The sequence below is a fragment of the Oncorhynchus gorbuscha genome, linkage group LG17 (assembly GCF_021184085.1).
Source record: "Oncorhynchus gorbuscha isolate QuinsamMale2020 ecotype Even-year linkage group LG17, OgorEven_v1.0, whole genome shotgun sequence".
In the NCBI taxonomy this organism is placed as follows: Eukaryota; Metazoa; Chordata; class Actinopteri; order Salmoniformes; family Salmonidae; genus Oncorhynchus; species Oncorhynchus gorbuscha.
This window is the reverse complement of record NC_060189.1, coordinates 58,857,958-58,882,760: the sequence shown is the minus strand read 5'-3', so window position 1 is coordinate 58,882,760 and position 24,803 is coordinate 58,857,958. Positions and strand designations below refer to the sequence as shown.

General features: G+C 43.9%; 2 protein-coding genes across 4 annotated transcripts in view; one reads left to right on the top strand and one right to left on the bottom strand.

The window, feature by feature from the left end:
* Positions 1-435, bottom strand: part of tbck (TBC1 domain containing kinase) — a 60,952-nt gene extending 60,517 nt beyond the window's left edge. The window contains exon 1 of one of the 2 annotated variants that reach the window (XM_046307635.1): positions 228-435. The gene's annotated coding sequence lies outside the window, so the exon portion shown is untranslated. The remainder of the gene's footprint in view (positions 1-227) is intronic. The other variant, XM_046307634.1, reaches the window with a different exon arrangement.
* On the top strand, positions 365-24,404 carry aimp1a (aminoacyl tRNA synthetase complex interacting multifunctional protein 1a). 2 transcript variants are annotated; one of them, XM_046307639.1, is made up of 7 exons: positions 365-496; positions 7,955-8,097; positions 10,146-10,259; positions 11,719-11,886; positions 14,281-14,480; positions 18,457-18,625; positions 24,000-24,404. In XM_046307639.1, the coding sequence occupies exons 2-7, from the start codon at positions 7,989-7,991 to the stop codon at positions 24,164-24,166; spliced, it is 927 nt and encodes a 308-aa protein (XP_046163595.1). In that variant the 5' UTR covers positions 365-496; positions 7,955-7,988; the 3' UTR covers positions 24,167-24,404. The 2 variants fall into 2 exon arrangements, with proteins under 2 accessions (XP_046163595.1, XP_046163594.1); XM_046307638.1 differs by lacking the exon at positions 365-496 and adding an exon at positions 769-906.
* Positions 24,405-24,803: the final 399 nt, after the last annotated feature.

Here is a 24,803-nt window from a genome sequence, read left to right as displayed (position 1 = left end):
AGCGACATACAGCTTGTAGAAGTATGCTGAAAACTACGACAGTGGCAGCTTAACAATAAATCTAAAACTAGCGACAGTGCTGCAGTTAGCTGGTACAATAAGGGACGCAGTATGCTGAAAACTAGCGACAGTGCTGCAGTTAGCTTGTACAATAAGGGACGCAGTATGCTGAAAACTTTGAATGAATAAAGCTGCAACGACTTTTCGAAATTTGAATAAACACTTACGTTTAGTAAACGTCTGTCCTCATATCCCAAAAATTCTGACCGTAGATTTTATTTGTATTTTATTTTGCATAATCTTCTCTTTCACGGGATGCTATGAGCAGCTGAGAGATAACGTGACCGATTACGTCGATTTTCAGCGACGAAGCTCAGCTTGTCAAAATGATTTGTAAACATTGCGACCTTGCTTACCAATCTACCGGTGTTAGTAGCTTTTGGTTAAATGTATCTATTGCTTAGTGTTAATTTTGACAAACCAAAGGATATAACAGGTATTTTACTTTATCTGCATGTCTTTATTTTCTATGCCTGATCAAATCTCAAAAACAATGTTTTAACAAAAATAACCAAACATTCGTAGTACGATTCTTGCTATGTTCTTAATTTGTATTAGCTCGAAATGTAATTTACTAATTGCTTCTGAATGTCAAATAATGTATACATTTACTGGTTACGCAGGCAATAGCAAGTTATCCCAAAAAATCCTCATGATATAAACTGTGCAACTGCGGCGCATATATCAAATGTCTAATTATATGGATAGAGATTGCATGCTAGAAGGCCCGAATAGCCAGGTGGTATGCAGACCAGTGACACTGCGCATGGGGCTACGTGGGTCTTTTCTCGAACAGCTGTGGGTATTCGAAACGTGTCGGTCACAGGCAGGCGGTCACAGTTTGATGTAAGTTGAATGCATGTTTATTTCTGATCTTTAGTATATTTTTCAAATCAGACAGTTATTTCTGAATTATTGGTATTTTAGAGTTAGAACGATGCAACCCCTATTGCTAAACTGAGCTAGCTAACGTCAATACTGTTATTTCACCACAGATACAACTATATAACTAACGTTAGCCGGCATGTGCACACGTTACCTGTCAAAAAAAAAGCATATGTATAATTTCTAGGAACTTCATTTACCAGACATAAAGTGAAATGTGGACCTTGCTATGAAATACATGTCAGAATATTTTTTTGTTGTCAAAATCACACCAAATTCTTGTGAAGTTTGACAGCGGGCTGCCATTAGACCACGCACTTCATGCTGTCTTACACAGCAGGAATATGTTGCGGTTTGGGCAAAAGTTGGACTCAAATGTACATTTGATAGCGAGGGACACATTTCACGTTACGTCTGGTAAGTAGAGTTCCTAGAGATTATACATGTGTTTTTGTTGACAGGAAATCCGGCTACAGTTGGATATTCCCCAGTAGTTGTCCTTACGTTCACCAACATCAGTTATGGACGGTACGGTCAGATCAACCCCACTCCTCGGCCAGAACGTCCAGTGTGCGATCTGAACGCTCCGAGAGTGAAACGCTCTGAATTTACGTATGGGCAATCTGAATTTACAAAAGCACAGAGCACATTCTGGCACTCCAGAGTGAATTTAATGAACACACCCAAATACAGTCTCCCGATGTTGTGTCCCAAAGCTAGTTAGCCTTGTCAGCAACTGTCTTTTCAAACATAAATGAACAGAACTACCTAGTTACAAAAAATAGGCTCACCAAGTGTCAAAGTACAGTAGAGGCTGTGAAGGCATGTAAGTAACAAGAATGTCCCTAGTCCCAGCCAGAACTGTCTTGGACAGAACCACAACATTTTTTTTAAATGGAGAATGTCATGCAAAGCACTGGTTTCTGTCAAAAACAACCCCATTATTGTCCCAAATCATTATAATCTATCTAGTGATTGATCTGTTCAGAGAGCAGTCAGAAACATTTTACTGCAAGTGCTCCCATCATTATATATGTGAATATCAGTCCCAGAAGTAGACCATGCAGTGCATCAGTTATTTCCATTAAAGTCTAAGCCGTTGTAATAAGTTAACATGGAATTGTTTTAAGAAAGTCATACCATGTTTCATTCAGCTGTTTGATTTTTAATTTTAGGACGACTTTAGGTATCTGGAAAAATATTTTTAAATGATCTGATAAATATTGAATTTGAACTTTACCACAATAGCCCATAGAAACGCATTGAATAACACATTCATGAATGTAAAAAAATAAAGTCCAAAAAATAAATCGTAAGGAATAAGGTTTGTGACAAACACTGCTGTAGGTCTGCCACCTTCCACCACAGATGCAGAAGGCTGACATGAACGGATGCGGTGGATGGAGACACCACCCTGATAGCTCTAGCTTAAACTGACAGACTTTGATGGGGCTTTACATTTTTTTTCTTATGTTACTTAGATTGACGCATCAGGTGCATCAATGGACTTGAAATGCCCAAAACACTTTGGACAAACAATAAACCTATTGGTTGTGTTATTGCTAAAAATCCAGCTCCCATTCAGTAAGTGACGGGTTATACTATGCCTCTATTGGGCAACACAGCCAACTGGTGCTGTGACTGACTCTTTCGACCCCATCCACGTCTTTCAAAGCCAATGCCTATTGAGTGATGACATTATGACCGCAAGAAAGCCAGCCAGTGAGAGAGTGATGGAAAGGCCAAGCCGCAGTTGAAAGCTGCACCTGATGTATGTCCTCATAAGAAAAGCCTTGGTCCCTTTTAAAGTGTTCAGATCTCTGCTGGCCTGCTGTGGTCCACACTGTTCTCATTGCCTCACAGACAGCCTGGTGTTTCATCTCATCTACACACAACCCTCACAGTAGAGACTAACGGCTGCGTTTGTAAATTCACTCTGGACGCTCTGCTCTGAAATGCAAGCGCTCTGGTTCGAGCGTCTTGAGCACTTGATAATGACAAATTTACCAACGGACAATCTGACAACACTCTGAATTTACGACCGCCCAGGCTCTCTCTGCCGCTCCAGAGTGAATTTACAAACGCAGCCTTAATTAAGTGAGGCTGGTACACTAGGTCATGCCCTGATGGGTGTTCACCGCCACCAAACCTGGATGGGAGGTAAAGGAAGGAAAACAGAGGAGGACCTAGGCTTACTTCTACCACCACACAATGCCTTAGTACTTCTGTTGTCACTGTTCCCCAAAGACAGATGAAAGGCTACACATACTTTGAGGTCTCTTGCTTATTATGCTTTTCTCACTATCAACCAACTGGTAAAACACTGCCTAGTACAAGTAGGAGCTAGCTCTATCATCCAACTGGGAAAACAGAGCTAGCTTCTACTTGTACTATGCCTATCACCCAACTGGGAAAACAGAGCTAACTTCTACTTGTACTATGCCTATCACCCAACTGGGAAAACAGAGCTAACTTCTACTTGTACTATGCCTATCACCCAACTGGGAAAACAGAGCTAGCTTCTACTTGTACTATGCCTATCACCCAACTGGGAAACCAGAGCTAGCTTCTACTTGTACTATGCCTATCACCCAACTGGGAAACCAGAGCTAGCTTCTACTTGTACTATGCCTATCACCCAACTGGGAAAACAGAGCTAACTTCTACTTGTACTAGGCCTATCACCCAACTGGGAAACCAGAGCAAGCTTCTACTTCTACTAGGCCTATCACCCAACTGGGAAACCAGAGCAAGCTTCTACTTGTACTAGGCCTATCACCCAACTGGGAAACCAGAGCAAGCTTCTACTTGTACAAGGCTTATCACCCAACTGGTAAAACACTGCCTAGTACAAGTAGGAGCTAGCTCTATCACCCAACTGGGAAAACAGAGCTAGCTCCTACTTGTATAAGGCCAATCATCCAACGCCTGGGTTATTCCTTGAAGATGGTCTTGTGTCCATTGTGTTGTCCATGTTCCCCTAAATGAGGTGAAAAGAAAAACAAACTTTCGGGATGAGTCAAACATTTCTTTGGCATTTAATCTCTTAGACCTTCCTATAGAGAACAGGAACAAGGTAGAGTTTAATATCAGACTAGGCTATATTATATTGGTCAGCTGGTTATTCATCATTCTGTCTTCTGAAGTTAAGTTAGTCAAGACTCCCGAGCGTTGGCTATTTGATTAGTATAGATTGGTTGTTGCTCCTTGACATTCAAAAGCCTACATAGACTGTTCTCTCTGAAACTGCACGGAAAGCGGTACCGATGCACCAAGTCTGGGACCAACATGACCCGGAAGAGGTTCTACCCCCAAGCCATAAAACTTCTAAATAGTTAGTCCAGTTTGGTAAACTATTTAACTATCTGCATTGACCCTTTTTGATTCATCACAAATGCTGCTGTTACTGTTTATTATCTATCTTGTTGCCTAGTTACTTTATCCCTACCTATATGTACATATCTACCTCAACTACCTCGTACCCCTGCACATCGTCTCGGGTACTGGTACCCTGTGCATATAGCCAAGTTATCATTTCTCATTGTATATTTTTTTTCTTTCTATTATTTCTTTTTTTTTTCTCTCTACATTGTTGGGAACGGCCCGTAAGTAAGCATTTCGCTGTTAGTCTACACCTGTTTACAAAGCATGTGACAAATAACATTTGATATTAATAGGACACCAGTCATATAGTAGATGCCGACAGGAAAGGGATATGATTTGACAGCTGCTATCTGTCTGTCACGTGAGTACCAATCTCCCCTAGTCCTCTTTGGTTTCGCTCTCCATCCCACCCTCCCAATACTAGGATATTACTGCTAGTGACATTATTACTGGTAGTGATACTACAATACCTGATTCTCCATGGCAACAAGGAAAACACAAAGCAGACTTACTCTGTGGTCCTTTAATTTAAAAAACTACTGTATGTGAAATATGGTGTGCTCCAGGCTGGAAAAGAAACATGATTCTGGGTGACAACATCAAGCTGCTTGTTATCAACATTAGGACTGTTTTTCACAGGAAATTCAATCCGCTTCCTCTTCTGTTTCTTTGCCATGATACCGCTGAGTATCACGATATTGGTGTCCTAACAACCGAAGTTAGTGGAGTGTTCGATGTTTCAGTTGCAGAGTAGAAGTGGTTTTGGAGCCAGGTCTCTAGACTTTGAGTTGGAAGTGATGATTGTTATGTTTTATCCTCTCAACCAATGTGCCCGCGTGCAGCTCACCTCGGACTGCTAAAACTGTAACTTAAAGTGGGTACCACCTCAGTGTTCACAGTAAACGCACGCCGGAAGTTTCACATAATTTACGCAACGTTCAAATTTTCGCTCCGCGGGACTGAAATTTGCTAGGTACAGAAAAAAACGATGAGATGGAAAATTACTCTCAAAGCAGTTTTAGTTCCAACCTTGTGCATCCTTGTGAATTGAATGACATCCAGAGCCAGTTATGATCAACTCCTCTGTTAAGCTATCTGCTCTGCAGTGTTGTCCAATGTCCACGGTAGGGATACTGACCCCTGGGGGACTCCTTGTTTCTGCCTGGAGGCCAGGCCTGGGGTGCTGTCAGAGGTGGCTCGGCAAGGCCCCACCGCCTCAGCCCCGGGGCTCATTTTCAGGAGTTCTACAAATGAAAACAGCCCTATAGTGGCGCTCGTAAAATCTTCCACCACAGAGCCCAGTTAAATCGATTCCGAGCCTTCGAGCAAACAAACTTCTTTGATCCCCTATATTATCAACTCCAGCTCTTTTTGTGTTTCTAATTTCCTCATCCCTGACTTTTTTTTGTTTTGTTTTCATCTCGCTCCAGCTGTTGTTTTCCAGCGCCACCCTGTACTAGGCCTATGTGTTGGAGGTTTTCTTCTCCTCCTTTTTCGCCTGAGCCCTTGTAAAAATCGCTCTCTTTTCCTTTCCTTTGTCAATGGGAGAGGATTGCCAAAGCCTGTACATGTCCAAGGCACATTACACATTACAAGAAAAGCCCTCGTCCAGCTGCATTTTGGTTGAGTGGCACGAGGCTGTTGTTTGTTCCCTTTTGAACTTTAAAAGTATCCCTAAAACCAAACACACACGTCGCCGATGATGTCTACAATGTGATTTTCCCATTTGTGCCTGTAAGGAAAAAAACTGAGCAAAGAACAAAAAGAGAGAAAAAAATACATGTAAAAAGAAAAAAACAGTTTATTTCATTTATTGTCATATGGTTTAGCTTTTTTTGCTGTGTCATTCAATAATTTGGTTTGACCGAGTTGACCTGGAGCTTGTCGAGACAATTTTTTGGTTTCCAGACTCTGCACTGAGAAGAAACAGCTCCCTCCTTCCAAATTGCCAGAGAGGGGGAATGATCGAGGCAGGGGGAAAAGAAGGGATAAGCTAATTTATTGACTTATTTTTATGGCTATCAACATTCTATCCCCTGATTATTATCTTTCAGCTTATCACCCCCTACCTACATGTACATTGTACTTCAATCAATCCCATAACAAACCTACATGTACATATTACCTCAATCAATCCCCTCACCAAACCGACATGTACATATTACCTCAATCAATCCCCTAACCAAACAGACATGTACATATTACCTCAATCAATCCCCTAACCAAACAGACATGTACATATTACCTCAATCAATCCCCTAACCAAACCGACATGTACATATTACCTCAATCAATCCCCTAACCAAACCGACATGTACATATTACCTCAATCAATCCCCTAACCAAACAGACATGTACATATTACCTCAATCAATCCCCTAACTGTCAGGATTTGGCCAGGGTTGTTCTGGTTTTTGGTCACTAGATGCCCCCATTGTGCCTTTTGACCTTTTGTTTTCCCTTGATCCCCATTATTATTTGCACCTGTGCCTCGTTTCCCCTGATTGTATTTAAACCCTTTGTTTTACTCAGTTCTTTACTCCGTGTTAGCACCCAGCCCTAGTACTCTGGGAACTCTTGTTGATCCCGGTGGACTCTCTTGTGGAATTCTGTTTTTTTTGTTCTTGTTTGTTTTTTTTTGTATCTTTTGAGGCTTTTTGTGCTTTACCTGCTTTACCTTTTACCTTTTTTGTCTTGGAGGATTACCTTTGTTCTTGTAGGATTCCTTTTGAGGTTGTGGAGTTACATGTTTTCCTGAAGAACTTCACTTTTTACTTCATTAAATACACCGTCTCAAGTACTGCTGTGTCTGCCTCATCTTCTGGGTTCTGCCGACTATTCGTGGCTCAGTTGGTTAAGTGACTGTTTCTCACTCCGGAGACCCGGGTTCGTAACCTGGTCCTGACACTAACCAAACCTACATGTACATATTACCTCAATCAATCACCCCAACTACTCGTTACCGGTTGTGTGCATGTGGTGTGTGTGTGTGTGTGTGTGTGTGTGTGTGTGTGCGCGCGCGTGTGTGTGTGCACGCATCTCCTCATTATTTTATTATGTTACTACTTTCTTTTTATCCATTTGTTAATTTTCCTACTTTTGAACTGCATTGTTGAAAAGGGCTCGTTAGTAAGCATTGCACAATAAAGTCTACACTTGTTGTATTCGGCGAATATGACAAATAAAATGAGATTTGATTATCTCTGCATTGCTTGTGGAAGGAAGCCAGCCTCTTGAATATGCCAGGCAGATGTCCCACATGCTCTATTATTATGAGCTAACATGCCTGTGTGCTGTAGCAGCAACCTGGGATTCTCTTGTGCTTGTCTTGTCTTTGGGATGCTTCCAACTTCCCAGGTTCCCTGATGATATGAGCGTATATATTACATCCCTCATGTTTTAAATGTCTGCTGTACTGTAGCACAGAAATATAATTCTTAGAACATAGTTTTCCATTTAACTGATAGGTGGATTGCCACAATTATATTTCTCATTCTCTATTTCTCATTGTGCCTTGTGTTGGGGTTGCTTTCCCAAATTCCAGAATGTCTCTGTTTCAAGTTTGTCTTGTACTATAAATACCTGTGGTTCTTTCTCACTGGTAGGTTTTGTTTTTTGGTTCTAGGTTCCTAGTAACACGCTCCCTACCCCTGGTCAAGATGTCGGGTCACAATCCCTCCGTAATGAGGCTGGAACAGCGGGCAGCCGAGGCCGACCACATCATAGACTACCTCAAACAGCAGGTCCAGCTGCTCAAGGAGAAAGCCAGTAAGAGACACCAAAAGCGTGCAACTACACAGAGACACACACATACACACAGACACAAGCACACATAGAGATTAGAGGTTGACCGATTAATTAGGGCCAATTTTCAAGTTTTCATAACAATCGGAAATCGGTATTTTTGGACACCGATTTGGCCGATTTGTTTTATTTTTTATTTTTTTACACCTTTTTATTTAATATTTATTTACCTAGTCAGTTAAAGAACACATTCTTATTTTCAATGACGGCCTAGGAACGGGGGGTTAACTGCCTCGTTCAGGGGCAGAACGACAGATTTTTACCTTGTCAGCTCGGGGATTCAATCTTGTAACCTTAGAGTTAACTCGTCCAACGCTCTAACCACCTGATTACATTGCACTCCACGAGGAGCCTGCCTGTTACGCAAATGCAGTAGAAGCCAAGGTAAGTTGCTAGGTAGCATTAAACTTATCTTATAAAAAACAATTAATCAATCAATCATAATCACTAGTCAACTACACATGGTTGATGATATTACTAGTTTATCTAGCGTGTCCTGCATTGCATATAATTGATGCGGTGCATATTGTTGCTCCAATGTGTACCTAACCATAATCTATGCCTTTCTTAAAATCAATACTCAGAAGTATATATTTTTAAACCTGCATATTTAGCTAAAAGAAATCCAGATTAGCAGGCAATATTAACCAGGTGAAATTGTGTCACTTCTCTTGCGTTCATTGCACGCAGAATCAGTGTATATGCAACAGTTCGGGCCGCCTAATTTGCCAGAATCCTTACGAAATTATGACATAACATTGAAGGTTGTGCAATATAACAGGAATATTTAGACTTATGGATGCCACCCCTTAGATAAAATACAGAACGGTTCCGTATTTCACTGAAAGAATAAACGTCTTGTTTTCGAGATGATAGTTTCCGGATTCAACCATATTAATGACCTACGGCTCGTATTTCTGTGTGTTATTATGTTATAACTAAGTCTATGATTTGCTAGAGCAGTCTGACTGAGCGATGGTAGGCAGCAGCAGGCTCGTACGCATTCATCCAAACAGCACTTTCGTGCGTTTTGCCAGCAGCTCTGCTGTTTATGACTTCAAGCCTATCAACTCCCGAGATTAGGCTGGTGTAACCAATGTGAAATGGATAGCTAGTTAGCGGGATGCGCGCTAATAGCGTTTCAAACATCACTCGCTCTGAGACTGAGTGGTTGTTCCCCTTGCTCTGCATGGGTAACGCTGCCTCGAGGGTGGCTGTTGTCGATGTGCTCCTAGTTCGAGCCCAGGTAGGAGCGAGGAGAGGTACGGAAGCTATACTGTTACACTGGCAATACTAAAGTGCCTATAAGAACATCCAATAGCCAAAGGTTAATGAAATACAAATGGTATAGAGAGAAATAGTCCTATAATAACTACAACCTAAAACGTCTTACCTGGGAATATTGAAGACTCATGTTAAAAAGGAACCACCAGCTTTCATATGTTCTGAGCAAGGAACTGAAACGTTTGCTTTCTTACATGGCACATATTGCACTTTTACTTTTTTTACCAACACTTTGTTTTTGCATTATTTAAACCAAATTGAACATGTTTCATTATTTATTTGAGGCTAAATTGATTTTATTGATGTATTATATTAAGTTAAAATAAGTGTTCATTCAGTATTGTTGTAATTGTCATTATTACAAATAAATAAATAGAAATCGTCCGATTTAATCGGTATCTGTTTTTTTTTGGGGTCCTCCAATAATCGGTATCGGCGTTGAAAAATCATAATCGGTCGACCTCTAATAGAGAAGCATGTGTACACTCAGTCTCAAGCAGAGTATGGGGTCAAATGTATTCCTCAAGTTGTTGAAATTCCTTCTAAAAAGACAATCATTTTTTGAGTTTGACCTCAACTCTACATGAGTTCACATTCTCAGGGCGAAGTAGCCTAGCTGGAGAAACGGTTTAAAGCCAAAGTTGGAGGGGGGGGGGGGCTGTAGGCTAAAACGAAATTATACATGTTTGGCCCTATAAGTCTGACAGGAGCTTTCTGTCTGAACATAGAGGTGCAGGCCACTGTCAGAGAAGAGAAGAAACTGATGGTGGAGAACACCAAGCTGAAGAGGGACATCGAGCAACTGAAGCAAACACTGCTCGAGAAGGAGAAGAGCAGAGGAGGTACGTAGTTTGTTGGTGACAGTGTTCCATCCTCTGTCACATCCTGTTTAACTTCTGCTAAGACCTCCTCTGAGATTAAATACTGATGCTGTTCAGACTGCGATTGAGAGGAACTTAATTTTTCCTGAGGGGAACCTCATTCTTCAAACAAACAGACGCCATTCCTTTGGTACGGCCTTGATGTTATCAACCACATAGCTATAGCTAGCTGTAGGGTAAAGTTCTCACACTTGAGCGGTTGACGGTGTCTGAGGCAAGTCATTAGCGACACATTGTTTGTTTAGCTGTATTAGTAACAGTCCTAGATCTTAATAAAATGCCTTCTCGTCTCATTCTAATATTACAACCAGACCTTTTGTTTTTTTACTATCAAAGTTCAAACAAATAATTGAACTCAAGTGCCCAAGTATGTCCATCGTTAGAGCCATAATGGGGGGTACTAGGCAACCCCCCCCCCCCCCAACTGCCAAAATCAAACGGCATGCGGTCTGCGTGACTGGCGGCGTACTACAACCCTGTTGTGATATCGCGCCTCTGTCATGCATTAACATACAAGGGCAAACGGTCTCTGTGATCATTAACACGTCAGTAATGGCTTCCAGAGAGGAGAACTAGGTGGTAAGAAACCAGAGGATTCGTTCAAATAGGCAATGTAGCCCTCATCAAAAGGCTATCTCTACATGTTGTTTTTGGAGCGCTCAGGAATGTGTGTGAAAAGGACTGCAGGATTATGTTGTGTTTTTCCACGTATCCAATTCCGCTGTTTATTTTTGGTGTTTGTTTCAATGGGGCTCTGTGATGCTGTAAAATAAGCTAAATCACCGTTTTGTTATGGAGATGACTGACTGACGTAAGGTGAAGACCTTCATGGGTGTCTGGGCAGTTTGAGCAACAGAGAACGACAGCATTTTTAAAAGGTTATTAATCACCATGTTGTTTTTAAAGGTAAACCGTTTAAGTTCTGAACCTCAGCTATCAACATTAGAATTAAAACGTGGATACAGTATGACTTTAAGTCCAAACTTCAACCTGAAATGATGGGTTCCCCACCCAAAACAATCTGGAGATTGATTGAGGAGATTTAAAACTATATTGTCTTGTTTTCCGAATTGCCATGGTCGCTGTCATTTTCCAATCAAAACAAGCTTTAGGAGGCTGGTCTTTCCTCCCATTGGGTCTATAAATAATGTTTTCTCTATCATTAAGCAGAATTACGTTACTGAAACTAATTAGGCAAAGTACAGCTCAATGAAGAGCCTTCATATCCAACGATCCCTCGCCGTCATTCTCAATTCAGAGTACCATCTGTCAGGGTCGATGGCTTCGTTAATCGGAAATTACCTTTTAAGTTTGTATTGCGAAATCTGTAATGCTTCAGCTTTACAGACGGAATAGGGCCCTAAGTCTCTTTTGGATAAAAGTTTTAAATTAATCTTCTCTCTGTTTTTTCCTTCTGCAGTGAGGGAGGTGGCCATGCCAACAGCAGGAGACTCGAGTGTCCAGTGTGCCTCCAAGTCCACACCTCCTCAACCCTCGTCCCCAGCAAGGTCCTCCACCTCTCCTGTTGCCACTGCCAGCCCCCCTCCCAAAAACAGCGAGGGCAAGAAGAATAAGCCAGAGAAAAGGGGTAAAGCAAAGCAAGAAGTGACTTGTTGTTGAAATTGCAGGGCCCTTCCACATCTGGGATTTCACACACTCATAATTGTCAAACCCCTCAACGTTCCACCACAGTAAAGTGAAATATGTCATATTTGGGTTTTTTAGATTTGTCAGCAAAAATTGAAGTAGGCCTAAGCGCCTCTTCAATGACAATTTGAGTTGAAGTGCTCCATGATTTAGCTTTGGGATGGTTTTTTTGTCTGTACTTCTCTGACATTTCTTTCCATTTGGAACACAAGCCCTTGTCTTAGATCCAGAGTTTCCATCAATGCCTGGCTGGATGCAGCGATCTGTCTGTACTTTAATGGCCATTTGTGATTTCCCAGGCAGGTATTCTCCATCTGCATTTCTACTATCTGGCGATAATGGATGAAAGGCCCATCTGCAAATAAAGGGGATCCGTTTCAAACTTTGGCCTAACGTTTCAATTTCCAACATTACAGTCGGGCCTTTTCCCAAAACAAATGATCTTTCTCCCAAACCTTTCTGTGATTTATCCCAAAGTAGAGTTTTAACCTTAATGATTTGAATAAAACAATGTATTAACTTGTTTCAGTGATGAGAGAACAGTCTTAGCAGAAGTGTCAACGCTGTAATGAGAGACAGGCAGAATTCCGGTTTGGATGTTTATATTTTGTCGACGCCATTCATCTTGAGGCTTTGCACATCCTCCCCAGGGCTAAACCAGAGATGCTCTAATGTAGTATAATATAACATGCGGTTCATTTCCTCAGTGTCCATATTAGATCTAAAAACGTGTTTCCAGCTAAATGATTGAAATGCAGCGGTGTTGGGTTTTAATTCTTTTGAACTTTTTGGGGGTTTATTGTTCAAATTATATTCTATTTACAATAAATCAGTCGAAGCCTCGTTCCGCTCAGACGTCAAACTCATCTGGACTAATTAACTGTCACGGCAACAAATTGGGAATGATCTTCCCCAGATTATTTACAAGGTTATAATTCAGAGAAGAAGAGAATGCTTTAGCGATGTAGACTGAACCGGTTTGTATCTGGCTCTTCTGACTGCCAGATGTCAATGGAAAACAGAGCAGTAAATATCTGATGCTGTTTGGTTTTTTATCTCCACTGTTGCGGATTGATTTGTTTTAGTACGTGTGGATATCCTCGTTTCCACACAAAGGCTTTGATGTGACTGTGTTCGCACCTCATCTAAACAATCATCGCCTGTCAATCAAATAAATCAGCCGGGCCCGCGGTGTGGTGCACTGCTGCTCAGGGGCCAAGCGGATGATGTCACACATCAATACGCTGTTTTCGTATCATTGCATACGTTTTTAAGTAGGTAGCTCAGAGGTTAGAGAAGCGGACCAGTAGGTTGTTGGTTTGAGCAATAGGGGAGTCGAGCTCCCAACTGGAAGGTTCTCACCATCTAGGAAAGAAATGAAAGAGATCAGACTAGGAGACGAGACCACTTCATACTATCCACCCCATATCATTGGAAGCGTCTGGCACGCTACAACACCCTAGTATCCGTGCAAAGCGTGTCGGGGACTATGTTTTAACAGTGGGTATTGATATTGGTATTTGCTTTAAGTCTCCTCAGAATTCTGGTGAGTTGTGGAAAAGTAAATGTACTATTATTTAACGCCTGCGGTGATCAGTCAAAAATGCAGCGCAGATTTGTTTTCACTTTGGGGTAAATTGGATCAGAACAGTCAAGATGGCTGAACCACTCAGCATAGTTTCCACACAGACTAGGTTCAAATGGATCCTAATGAGTCCCCAGGGAACACTACCATAGCAGTGGGCTGAACATAATCTCAAAGAAGTCTTGCATTAGATGCCTGGAAAAAATATATTCTCTGCTGGACCTGTAATGTAATAAAGGCAGGGAGTCCGTATGCCATCCCTGAACCCAGTCCAGAATACCATACCTGCTGTGGCAGAGCCTGTATTGTAGCTTATATAATATATACCATTTGATCAGACGCCTTTATCTGAAGCGACTTAGTCATGCTTGCATACATTTTACGTACGGGTTGGTCCTGGGAATCAGACCCACTATCCTGGCGTAGCAAGCACCATGCTCTACCAACTGAGCTACAGAGGACCACAGTCACACAGCTACAGTGGACCACAGTCACACAGCTACAGAGGACCACAGTCACACACAGTGGACCACAGCTTTGTCAAGAGCTACTTTACTACTGACTTAACTACAAGTTCATTGTGTGTGTGTGTGTGTGTGTGTGTGTGTGTGTGTGTGTGTGTGTGTGTGTGTGTGTGTGTGTGTGTGTGTGTGTGTGTGTGTGTGTGTGTGTGTGTGTGTGTGTGTGTGTGTGTGTGTGTGTGTGTGTGTGTGTGGTTTAACCCTTTCCTCTCTGTGTGTTCTATCACAGAGAAGGGAGAGAAGAAGCCTGCGGCCCCCCAGGAGGAGGCTAAGGTGGACGTGTCGCGTCTGGACATGAGGGTGGGACGCATCGTCACGGCCGAGAAGCACCCGGACGCCGACTCACTCTATGTGGAGCAGGTGGACGTGGGAGAGGCAGCCCCCAGGACGGTGGTCAGCGGGCTGGTCAAGCACATACCCATAGATCAGGTACTGGAATGCACAGCCGAGTACCAACACAGTCTACCACCGGCTACTGCCCAACCAAATGTCAGATCCGCTCTGAAAAATCAGATCAGCTCTGAATAAGATCTGATGTGAAAAGATCTGATGTGATTGGTCAAATGAACAAATTTGTGAAAGAAAGTTCAGAATTGGGTTACCTGTCTAAATGCAGCCAAAGAGCCTCATAATTTCAAGTATTCACACAAGGCCTGTGTCAGTCAGACATTTAAGTCATTTACATTACAGACAACTCATCGGGTTGTTACCAGACCAACTCACCGGGTTGTTACCAGACCAACTCACCGGGTTGTTACCAGACCAACTCACCGGGTTGTTGCCAGACCAACTCACCGGGTTGTTACCAGACCAACTCACCGGGTTGTTACCAGACCAACTCACCGGTTTGTTACCAGACCAACCCACCGGTTTGTTACCAGACCAACTCACCGGGTTGTTACCAGACCAACTCACCGGGTTGTTACCAGACCAACTCACCGGGTTGTTACCAGACCAACTCACCGGGTTGTTACCAGACCAACTCACCGGGTTGTTACCAGACCAACTCACCGGGTTGTTACCAGACCAACTCACCGGGTTGTTACCAGACCAACTCACCGGGTTGTTACCAGACCAACTCACCGGGTTGTTACCAGACCAACCCACCGGGTTGTTACCAGACCAACCCATCGGGTTGTTACCAGACAAATGCCCCTTTGGAATGTTTTGTGTGTCTGGAACCCAGTCTGTCCATGACAATACAGAGTAAGACTGTTACTGTACTAAACAGGTACTGGGAGCTTAACGGTCATTCAGGAAGACTTCGGAGGCTGACCTAGTAGACTACAAAGCTCTCTACATGCTTTTGGTAGTCAAATAACATTGGTTTTAAAGATTGCTGTTTTAACACTTCTGTGGGGTTTTTTTGCCTTATTTTCACTACAATAAATTGAGCTGTTTTTATTGGGCACACGGGTGCTATAACTCTGGCTAGCCAGGGTCTTGTTCTGGGTTTAATAGCCCATGTAAAGTAACTACTCCAATGTAGTCTGTGTCAGGGTTCACGTGACACTTTTTAATGTCCACGACGTAGGTTTCTGCACACAGACTTGGTTTTTAGTTAGTTATTGACCTGGAATTTACGATTTGTCTCTGAGACGCAAAAGTCATTTGTTTGCAGTCTTATTCACCTAGCAGAAGTCCCCAGTTGCTCTTTACAATCAAACCTCTTTTCTCGGTTTGCCTCTTTTGATTCATCTCCAAAACATAGTGAGTCTTTGTACATCCTCCTTAATATAGACAATGTATAATCCCTATAAATGAAAGCACATGTACGTTGGACTCTTTGTACCCAAACACTGCCAGAGTCATATATCTATGCTTCTATGAGAAGAGTAATTGGGAATGACGTTTTTTATTATATTTTTATATACATTTATTGTAAGACTTGTAGTTCCGTAGCTCTCTGCTACATTACTAAGCTAGGGCCTACATTTGTTTGACAATCATTTTTATTGCATTTTAATGTACGTTCTGTAGTTGAAGTGTGTTGAATTGTGAAGGGTTTCTTCACCACTGAAATAACCTTTTTCACTGAGACATTTGTCATTAGCCGTAGTCAATTACACAGAGACTCCAAGCACATGTCCCTGTAATGACTAGATTTCATTTTGGTCATTTAAAGAGAGAAAGCCTTCTTCCTTCCACACCGGGGCTTGACGAGCAGCCTTCTTCCTTCCACACCGGGGGCTTGACGAGCATCCTTCTTCCTTCCACACCGGGGGCTTGACGAGCAGCCTTCTTCCTTCCACACCGGGGGCTTGACGAGCAGCCTTCTTCCTTCCACACCGGGGGCTTGACGAGCAGCCTTCTTCCTTCCACGCCCGGGGGCTTGACGAGCAGCCTTCTTCCTTCCACGCCGGGGGCTTGACGAGCAGACTTCTTCCTTCCACGCCGAGGGCTTGACGAGCAGCCTTTTTCCTTCCACGCCGGGGGCTTGACGAGCAGACTTCTTCCTTCCACACCGGGGCTTGACGAGCAGACTTCTTCCTTCCACACCGGGGGCTTGACGAGCAGACTTCTTCCTTCCACACCGGGGGCTTGACGAGCAGACTTCTTCCTTCCACACCGGGGGCTTGACGAGCAGACTTCTTCCTTCCACACCGGGGGCTTGACGAGCAGACTTCTTCCTTCCACACCGGGCAGACTTCTTCCTTCCACACCGGGGGCTTGACGAGCAGACTTCTTCCTTCCACACCGGGGGCTTGACGAGCAGACTTCTTCCTTCCACACCGGGGGCTTGACGAGCAGACTTCTTCCTTCCACACCGGGGCTTGACGAGCAGCATTTGGACAAGTAGAACCCACAGTTAACAGAATCCTTACTTTTCCTTTCTCGTCAAGTCATTCATTGTGTGAGAGTCAACATGACGGCAGACCATGTATACAAGACATTGAGCTTTCCCTGTTTCAAGGAACATACTGGAGTTTGAAGAACGACATGAGGAGTAAAAAGCTAAACACTTTCACTGGCAGCGACGTTAGAGGGCCCACTGGCAGCGACGTTAGAGGGCCCACTGGCAGCGACGTTAGAGGGCCCACTGGCAGCGACGTTAGAGGGCCCACTGGCAGCGACGTTAGAGGGCCCACTGGCAGCGACGTTAGAGGGCCCACTGGCAGCGACGTTAGAGGGCCCACTGGCAGCGACGTTAGAGGGCCCACTGGCAGCGACGTTAGAGGGCCCACTGGCAGCGACGTTAGAGGGCCCACTGGCAGCGACGTTAGAGGGCCCACTGGCAGCGACGTTAGAGGGCCCACCACGTTAGAGGGCCCACTGGCAGCGACGTTAGAGGGCCCACTGGCAGCGACGTTAGAGGGCCCACTGGCAGCGACGTTAGAGGGCCCACTGGCAGCGACGTTAGAGGGCCCACTGGCAGCGTGCTGATTTGAGTGCCCTGGCATGTTTGTCCCTTGTACGTTGGCTGGAATAAGGAAATTTTGGAAACTCAAATTCTAGCGTGTTTGGATTGTGTTCAGTTTTAACCTTTGACAAGTGATTTCAGACCTCATTGCCATTACATGAATTTGAATGTCAACCCCTCAATTGAGGAAATGACATAATCACAGGGTGAGAGTAGAGCTGTGACATACACTCACAAAACTTGACTTCTGTAGTCCGCACATCCGACCGATTTACAAAACTGGCGTCACACACCGAACACACACACACACATACACACTCTTTCCCCGCTAAGCAAATGGCGCTTGAGGGAGAAAAGCTGCTGCAAGAAGGCTGTCAAAACAATGTGTCACACTGAGGGGAATGTATGCAGATTTATGTCAACATTTACTTTTTAAAAGGATGTTTCCAAAATGAAACCTCATTATTTTCCTAGCTGTGACACGCACCATGACACTGTATTCTCTCCATCCTCTTCTCTTTTGTTGGAAAATGCTTCTGGCCTTCTCAGAGTTTGGGTAAACCTCCGAGGTCACTCCAGAGACATGAAAGAATAATGGCTTTTTTTCACCTCGCTCTTCTTGGTTTCTGAAATAAGGCACACCGTACACGCAAACCATATGCCGCCGGAGGCAGTCATTTTACATGACAAGATTGGACATGGGGGAATTGTGTGAATAGGATTCTGAAAACCACAGTACTGCAAAGAGGTTGAGAGTGGAGACCACACCAATTGGTGTTTTCTTTACTCCGTTTTCTATTCTCAACCAATCAATCAAGTCATAAAGTAGGCCATTCATTCTGAAGACCGCACTGTAAGATGCCCTGTGTGGTTTGTACAGAGTCAAAGCAGCGCTCCCTAATCTCTCTCTACTAGTAAAATATGTGTTCTTTATTTCAATACTTTGTCCTCTTGTCTGTCAGAAGAATGTTGAATATATGTATTTAATGTCTCTATCTCAGTATAGTTGTAAACCTTTTCCCTTTCTCTTATTCCTACTCCCAGATGCAGAATCGCATGGCGGTGCTGCTGTGCAACCTGAAGCCAGCTAAGATGAGAGGCGTGGTGTCCCAGGCCATGGTGATGTGTGCCAGCTCCCCAGACAAGGTGGAGATTCTAGACCCTCCCAGCGGTGCCGTGCCCGGGGACAGAGTCATCTTCCAGGGCTTCCCAGGTACTATCACACCCCTGACCATCTTGGCCCATATCCACAGAGTCTCAGAGTAGGAGTGCTGATCTAGGATCCGTTTGCCTTTTAGATAATAATGAAAAAGATTGTATGGACAGGTCCTCGATCAGCACTCCTTTTCTGAGAGGCTTTGTGAATATGACCTCTAGGGTCTACTTCATCAGCCTGGTTAAACTAGACTGAATGCTGCACTCAATGGGGAGCACAGTGTTCAGTCTGGTTTAGCCAGGCTACTTTATCATACCCTCTACAGCTCAAGACCTGCTTTTGACTAAGCTAATAAGCTGTAACCAGGAAGTGACTGCCCCCGCAGCCTTGTTCTTTTATGATCTTCAATGTGCAAAACGTAGCATGATGGTCTTCAAGCACAAAAACTTCATAAAGGGCATCTGGTAGAAGTACATTCATCCTCAAAATCATATTTTATATCTATCTTAAATGACTGCGTTTTCATGAATTTGATGATAGAATCGCAACGGCCATTCAAAAAGGCATGGGAAACGGAAGTAAAGCGGAAGTAGCCGTCACTTTCACAGGGTATCCTGACCTCAAACACTTCACATTTTCACTTTATAAAGGGGGGGGTTGTCAAAGGTTTATAAACTGAACAAAAATATAAACGCACCATGTAAAGTGATGGTCCCATGTTTCATGAGCTGAAATAAAAGATCTCCGAATGTTCCATATGTACAAAAGCTTATTTCTCTCCAATTTAGTGCTCAAATTTGTTTACATCCCTTTTAGTGAGCAGTTCTCATTTGCCAAGATAATCCATCCACCTGACAGGTGTGGCATATCAAGAAGCTGTTTAAACAGCATGATCATTACACAGGTGCACCTTAGGCTGGGGACAATAAAAGGCAACTCTAAAATGTGCAGTTTTGCCACACAACACAATGCCACAGATGTCTCAAGTTTTGAGGGAGTGAGCAATTGGCATTCTGAGTGCATGAATTTCCACCAGAGCTGTTGCCAGGGTATTTTATGTTAATTTCTCTACCATAAGCCGCCTCCAACGTCATTTTAGAAAATTTGGCAGTATGTCCAACCAGCCTCACAACCGCAGACCATGTGTAACCACGCCAGCCCAGGACCTCCAAATCTGGCTTCTTCATCTGCAGGATCGTCTGAGGCCAGCGACCCTGACAGCTGATGAACTGAGGAGTTTTTCTGTCTGTAATAAAGCTGTTTTTATTGGGGCAAATTCATTCTGATTGGCTGGGTCTGGGCCTGGCTCCCAAGTGGGTGGGCCTATGCCCCTCCCATGGCTGTAAAATCCATAAATTAGGGCCTAATTAATTTATTTCAATTGATTGATGTCCTTATATGAACTCTAACTCAGTAAAATAGTTGAAATTGTTGCGTGGTGAGTTTTTATATTTTTGTTCAGTATAAGTAGTTTGTAGAACAATTATTGGTTAGTTCATCTAGTTGGTTCAAATCCAGGCCATGTCACGTGGGTAACTGAATTAAATGTGGTAAAGTAGTTGAAGGCTTGATGTTTGCCATTCCACTGGTTAAAATGAAAGTAGCATACAATGAGTGTGGTACGAAGGTGGAATGCCACGTCAGCTTTAGCTGCATCTGGTAGAATGGGACACAGCCAGTGTGCTCGAGTCATGAATGATTTATTACCAACAAGCCACTTCAGATGACCCAACTCTAAAGAACATCAATAGATTCCAACCAAGGGGAAAAGGACTGAATGCATTGCCCTGAGCAAAATAACGTGGTTGGCCTTATTGCCTTTACATTTGTAAATGAAATGACATGTGAAGAAGCAACTGCCCTCTTGCCATCTTGCGAAGGGTAACAAAGAGAGGAAGAGAGGAATCACAAAGCCTTCTCAAGACCCCACAGTTTTCCTATTGCAGCGTTTACTCCTCTGTTCTCTTTAGTGACTGGAGCTAAATGGACTGGGACTGTTAACGGAATAGACAAACGAATCAACTCCCTCTGACTAAAGTGTAAGTCAGGTCCTCTTTTCCCACAATCCCACAATTACATGTCAAGTATTTTGTCTTTTTTGAGTGGTCGGACCCCAGTAAGACTAGCTGCCGCCATTGGTGTCGGCTAATGGGGATCCTAATAAATCTGAATCCACAACCAGGGGTAGGGAGTTTAGGAGGTGGGAGAGTACTAAATGCCTTGTTCAAGGACCTCGGACTGGTTTGATTCAGATGTAGAGAATTAAAGAGCTCTTTATACCAAATCACCCAACAAAACACAGCTTATGGAACTCATCATCTTTAACAGAGTGACGATACACTATCCCAGTGCCTTTTCACCATACTCCATGTTCAATGTCATGCCTGGGAAATGAACAGAAACCCGAACTAGAGAAAGCCTGCCTGGACGTCATAAAATGTCCAACCTCCTGCCTCGCCTGACGTTGAAGGGAGAAACCCACCACCATCAATGTGACTGTAGATTTGTTCTTGTCAGGAGCTAATAAGAAAATCTAGTTGTGGGGCTGGCAAAACAAAGCATTTTGGGGGGGATGGAGGAGGGATGAGGAGAGGGGTTGTGAGTCGTGCTGTTGTTGGTAGGGAACAATAACTAAACTGGGAGTTTTCCTGAGATAGAGAGGCTGTGGCGATAGAGAGGGAGAATATGGACGAGGGAGTGTCCATCACACAGACGACCTTTTCATCTTCTTTCTCCTCCTCTCTTCTCCTTCCATCTCTTGTCCCCTTTCTATTCTCCTCTCCCCTCTCCTTTCTATTCTGCTCCTTTCTCTTCTCCTTCCCTATCCTCTCCTTTCTCTTCTCCTTCCCTATCCTCTCTCCTTTCTCTTCTCCTTCCCTATCCTCTCTCCTTTCTCTTCTCCTTCCCTATCCTCTCTCCTTTCTATTCTCCTTCCTTATCCTTTCTCTTCTCCTCCTTCCTTATCCTCTCTCCTTTCTCTTCTCCTCCTTCCTTATCCTCTCTCCTTTCTCTTCTCCTTCCTTATCCTTTCTCTTCTCCTTCCTTATCCTTTCTCTTCTCCTTCCTTATCCTTTCTCTTCTCCTTCCCTATCCTCTCTCTTCTCCTTCCCTATCCTCTCTCCTCTCCTTCCCTATCCTCTCTCTTCTCCTTCTCTATCCTCTCTCTTCTCCTTCCCTGTCCTCTCTCTTCTCCTTCTCTCTCTTCTCCTTCTCTCTCTATCCTTCCCTCCTCTCTCTCTTCTCCTTCCCTATCCTCTCTCTTCTCCTTCCTATCCTCTCTCTTCTCCTTCCTATCCTCTCTCTTCTCCTTCCCTATCCTCTCTCTTCTCCTTCCCTATCCTCTCTCTTCTCCTTCCCTATCCTCTCTCTCTTCTCCTTCCCTATCCTCTCTCTTCTCCTTCCCTATCCTCTCTCTTCTCCTTCCCTATCCTCTCTCTTCTCCTTCCCTATCCTCTCTCTTCTCCTTCCCTATCCTCTCTCTTCTCCTTCCCTATCCTCTCTCTTCTCCTTCTCTCTCTTCTCCTTCCCTGTCTCTCTTCTCCTTCCCTATCCTCTCTCTTCTCCTTCTCTCTCTTCTCCTTCTCTCTCTTCTCCTTCCCTGTCCTCTCTCTTCTCCTTCTCTCTCTTCTCCTTCCCTATCCTCTCATAGCGGCCCTTCGTCAAGCTGTTTGTTTAACGAGGGATCCCCCTCGTAAAACAAGGATTTTTGTCCGTCTACGCACGTCAATTAGAGCCACATTCAGGTTGGTCGCACAGAGAAGGACCACAGGATGGCAGAGATGAGAGGGGGATGGAGGGAGGCGGAGGTGATGAGCAGGGGTGCAAAGGCGGTCTTGTCGGTTAGCGGTTCTGTTTCACACCTCTGGGTCGTTAAAAAAACAGCCCCGGCGGTGATGGCAAACGCTTTTCCAAATGGGATGTTGTTTACAATGAGGGATAAAGGATGATGGACTTGGCTTTAGTTTCATTCCCTCTCTTATTTTGATGTCAGCTTTGGTCCCCCAGAATAAGCCTGGACGTCCCCCAACCTCATGCCTCACCCGACGTTGAAGCGGGCAACCCACCACCATCAGTGTGACTGATTTTAGATTTGTTTTTGTACCGGAGCTAATACAAAAATATGGTTGTGGGGCTGGCAAAACAAAATGTTTTGGGAGGGGAGGGAGTTGAGTCGCGCAGTTGTTGGTAGGGAACAGTACCTGAACTGGGAGTTTCCATCACACAGACGCCCCATCAGGACTGGAGCCCGCTGACATCAGCCTGGGTTCTCCTTTCATCTCCTCTCACGGCCCCTCCTAAAGCTGTTTGTTTAACGAGCGATCCCACTAGGGCTGTGGCGGTCATTCAATTCCCAGCGGCCAAGAAAACGTGTTTTTTACGACCCTACGCACACAGAGAACGAACACGGAATGGAAGAGAGGAGAGAAGGGAGGAGGAAGAGGGGGTGCTAAGGGGGTCTCGTGGGTTTCTAGCTGTTCTGTTTCACTGCTCTGGGTCGGTAAAAACATAGCCGGAGCGGTGATGGACAACGCTTTTCCAAACAGGATGTTGTTGACATTGAGGGATGATTGACTATTATTCCCTCTTTTTGACATTCCTTCTCTCTTATTCTGACGTCAGCTTTGGTCCCCCAGGATTCCAGATTTTTCTCTAAATTTTAGGGAGTTGTACTGTTTGCAAAATTTGAGATTTCCCTATGAACTTTGCTAAACTTTCCAGAATTGTGCACCCCTATTTTATAGTGACATTTCTGTGCTAGCTAGTAGCACCAAGTCAGTGTGGATAGATAACAGTAATTGCTCACACATTCACCAGCCCAAATGAGCATCCGGGTTCCTGTTCAAACTGTAGAGGGTGTCAACGCTGCCTCGTCACAACTTGTGTGCGACTGAGGGAAAATTCAGACATTTGCACGTCTTCCAGGATGTTTGTGATGATGAGTAGGAAAAGATCACACCCCAACAGAAGCACATTATGAATCCATACAGATGCCAAGTAATATCCAAACACTGCCAATAACACAATGCTGAGGTAATGAAGAACTCCCTAACTCCATTAGTTGCCGACAAACATGGATGTTGTATACGTTTTGAATTAGCGCTAAAAGAGTAAAAGCTTCTGTAAAACTTCTGGTTCAGCTTTGTTTACGTTTCAAAATCGACACTACGCCCAGGAAGTACTCCAGCAGCACAAACCAGTGGTCTTTCACAAGGCTACAGAAAAGCTAGCAAGGCAGATAAAGTCATTGGAGTTGTCATCTACTGTGGTTTCCCCTAGTGGCGTCATGTCATTGAAACGAAAGAGGCACATTCCCCCTCCAATTTTATTCATAAAAAGATACAAGCGATGCACAATGCAATATTCAAAAAGTCTAGTGCATAATACCACTGCATTGCTCCATACAAGGTGTTTCTCTCTCCTATGTTTCCAGGTGAGCCAGACAAGGAGCTGAACCCCAAGAAGAAGGTGTGGGAGGCAGTGCAGCCGGACCTGAAGACAGACGGCCAGTGTGTGGCCAACTACAAGGGAGCCCCCTTCGAGGTCGCCGGCAAGGGAGTATGCAAAGCTCAGACCATGAGCAACAGCGGCATCAAATAAAGGAAGAGGAATGCAGAGGACGGAGCCGTAGAACTAGAATGGTGGGGAAAAAGTGGGATTGTGAAAAAGTGTGAATGACTGCTCCAGTCATTTTATTTCTATAGGTGGAACTAGCGAAGGTCCTTGTTCAGCCTGTGGAACTGCTACTCATCCATGGTGCTGAAGGGTGATGGTGATGATGTCAACGGAGGAAAATGAAATGTTTTGAGGATGTTCAATAAAATCAGTTGGTCTTTAACTCATTGCAGTTGATTTCTTTTTTTCTTTCTTTTTTATTTTTTTTACCCCCTTTTCTCCCCAATTTCGTGGTATCCAACTGTTAGTAATTACTATCTTGTCTCATCGCTACAACTCCCGTACGGGCTCGGGAGAGGCGAAGGTTGAAAGCCATGCACCAGCGACTCCTGGGGCGGGCCAAGAGGCCTAAGCAGTTGATTTCTTGTTTTGTTCTTCTTTATAAAGCCTGACGTCTGTCGTACAAGACTATACAAGTGTGTTTACATCCTAGAAATCCTTTATAATGCTCTCTAGAATTCTTAATTCATCCTAAAAGTCACTTTTGTGATTTACTAGTTTGGTTAGCGCTTTGATTTCTCTGGTTCGTTATGAGCCGAAGGGGAGAGATGGGGATGTCATT

What these genes read in the sequence shown, in the direction of transcription:
- aimp1a (XM_046307638.1), top strand. Translation starts at nt 776, where the DNA reads ATGCTAGAAGGCCCGAATAGCCAGGTGGTATGCAGACCAGTGACACTG. An exon ending in GCAGGCGGTCACAGTTTGAT is followed by an intron (nt 907 to 7,954) that starts GTAAGTTGAATG and finishes TTTTGGTTCTAG; the next exon opens with GTTCCTAGTAACACGCTCCC. An exon ending in GAATAAGCCAGAGAAAAGGG is followed by an intron (nt 11,887 to 14,280) that starts GTAAAGCAAAGC and finishes GTTCTATCACAG; the next exon opens with AGAAGGGAGAGAAGAAGCCT.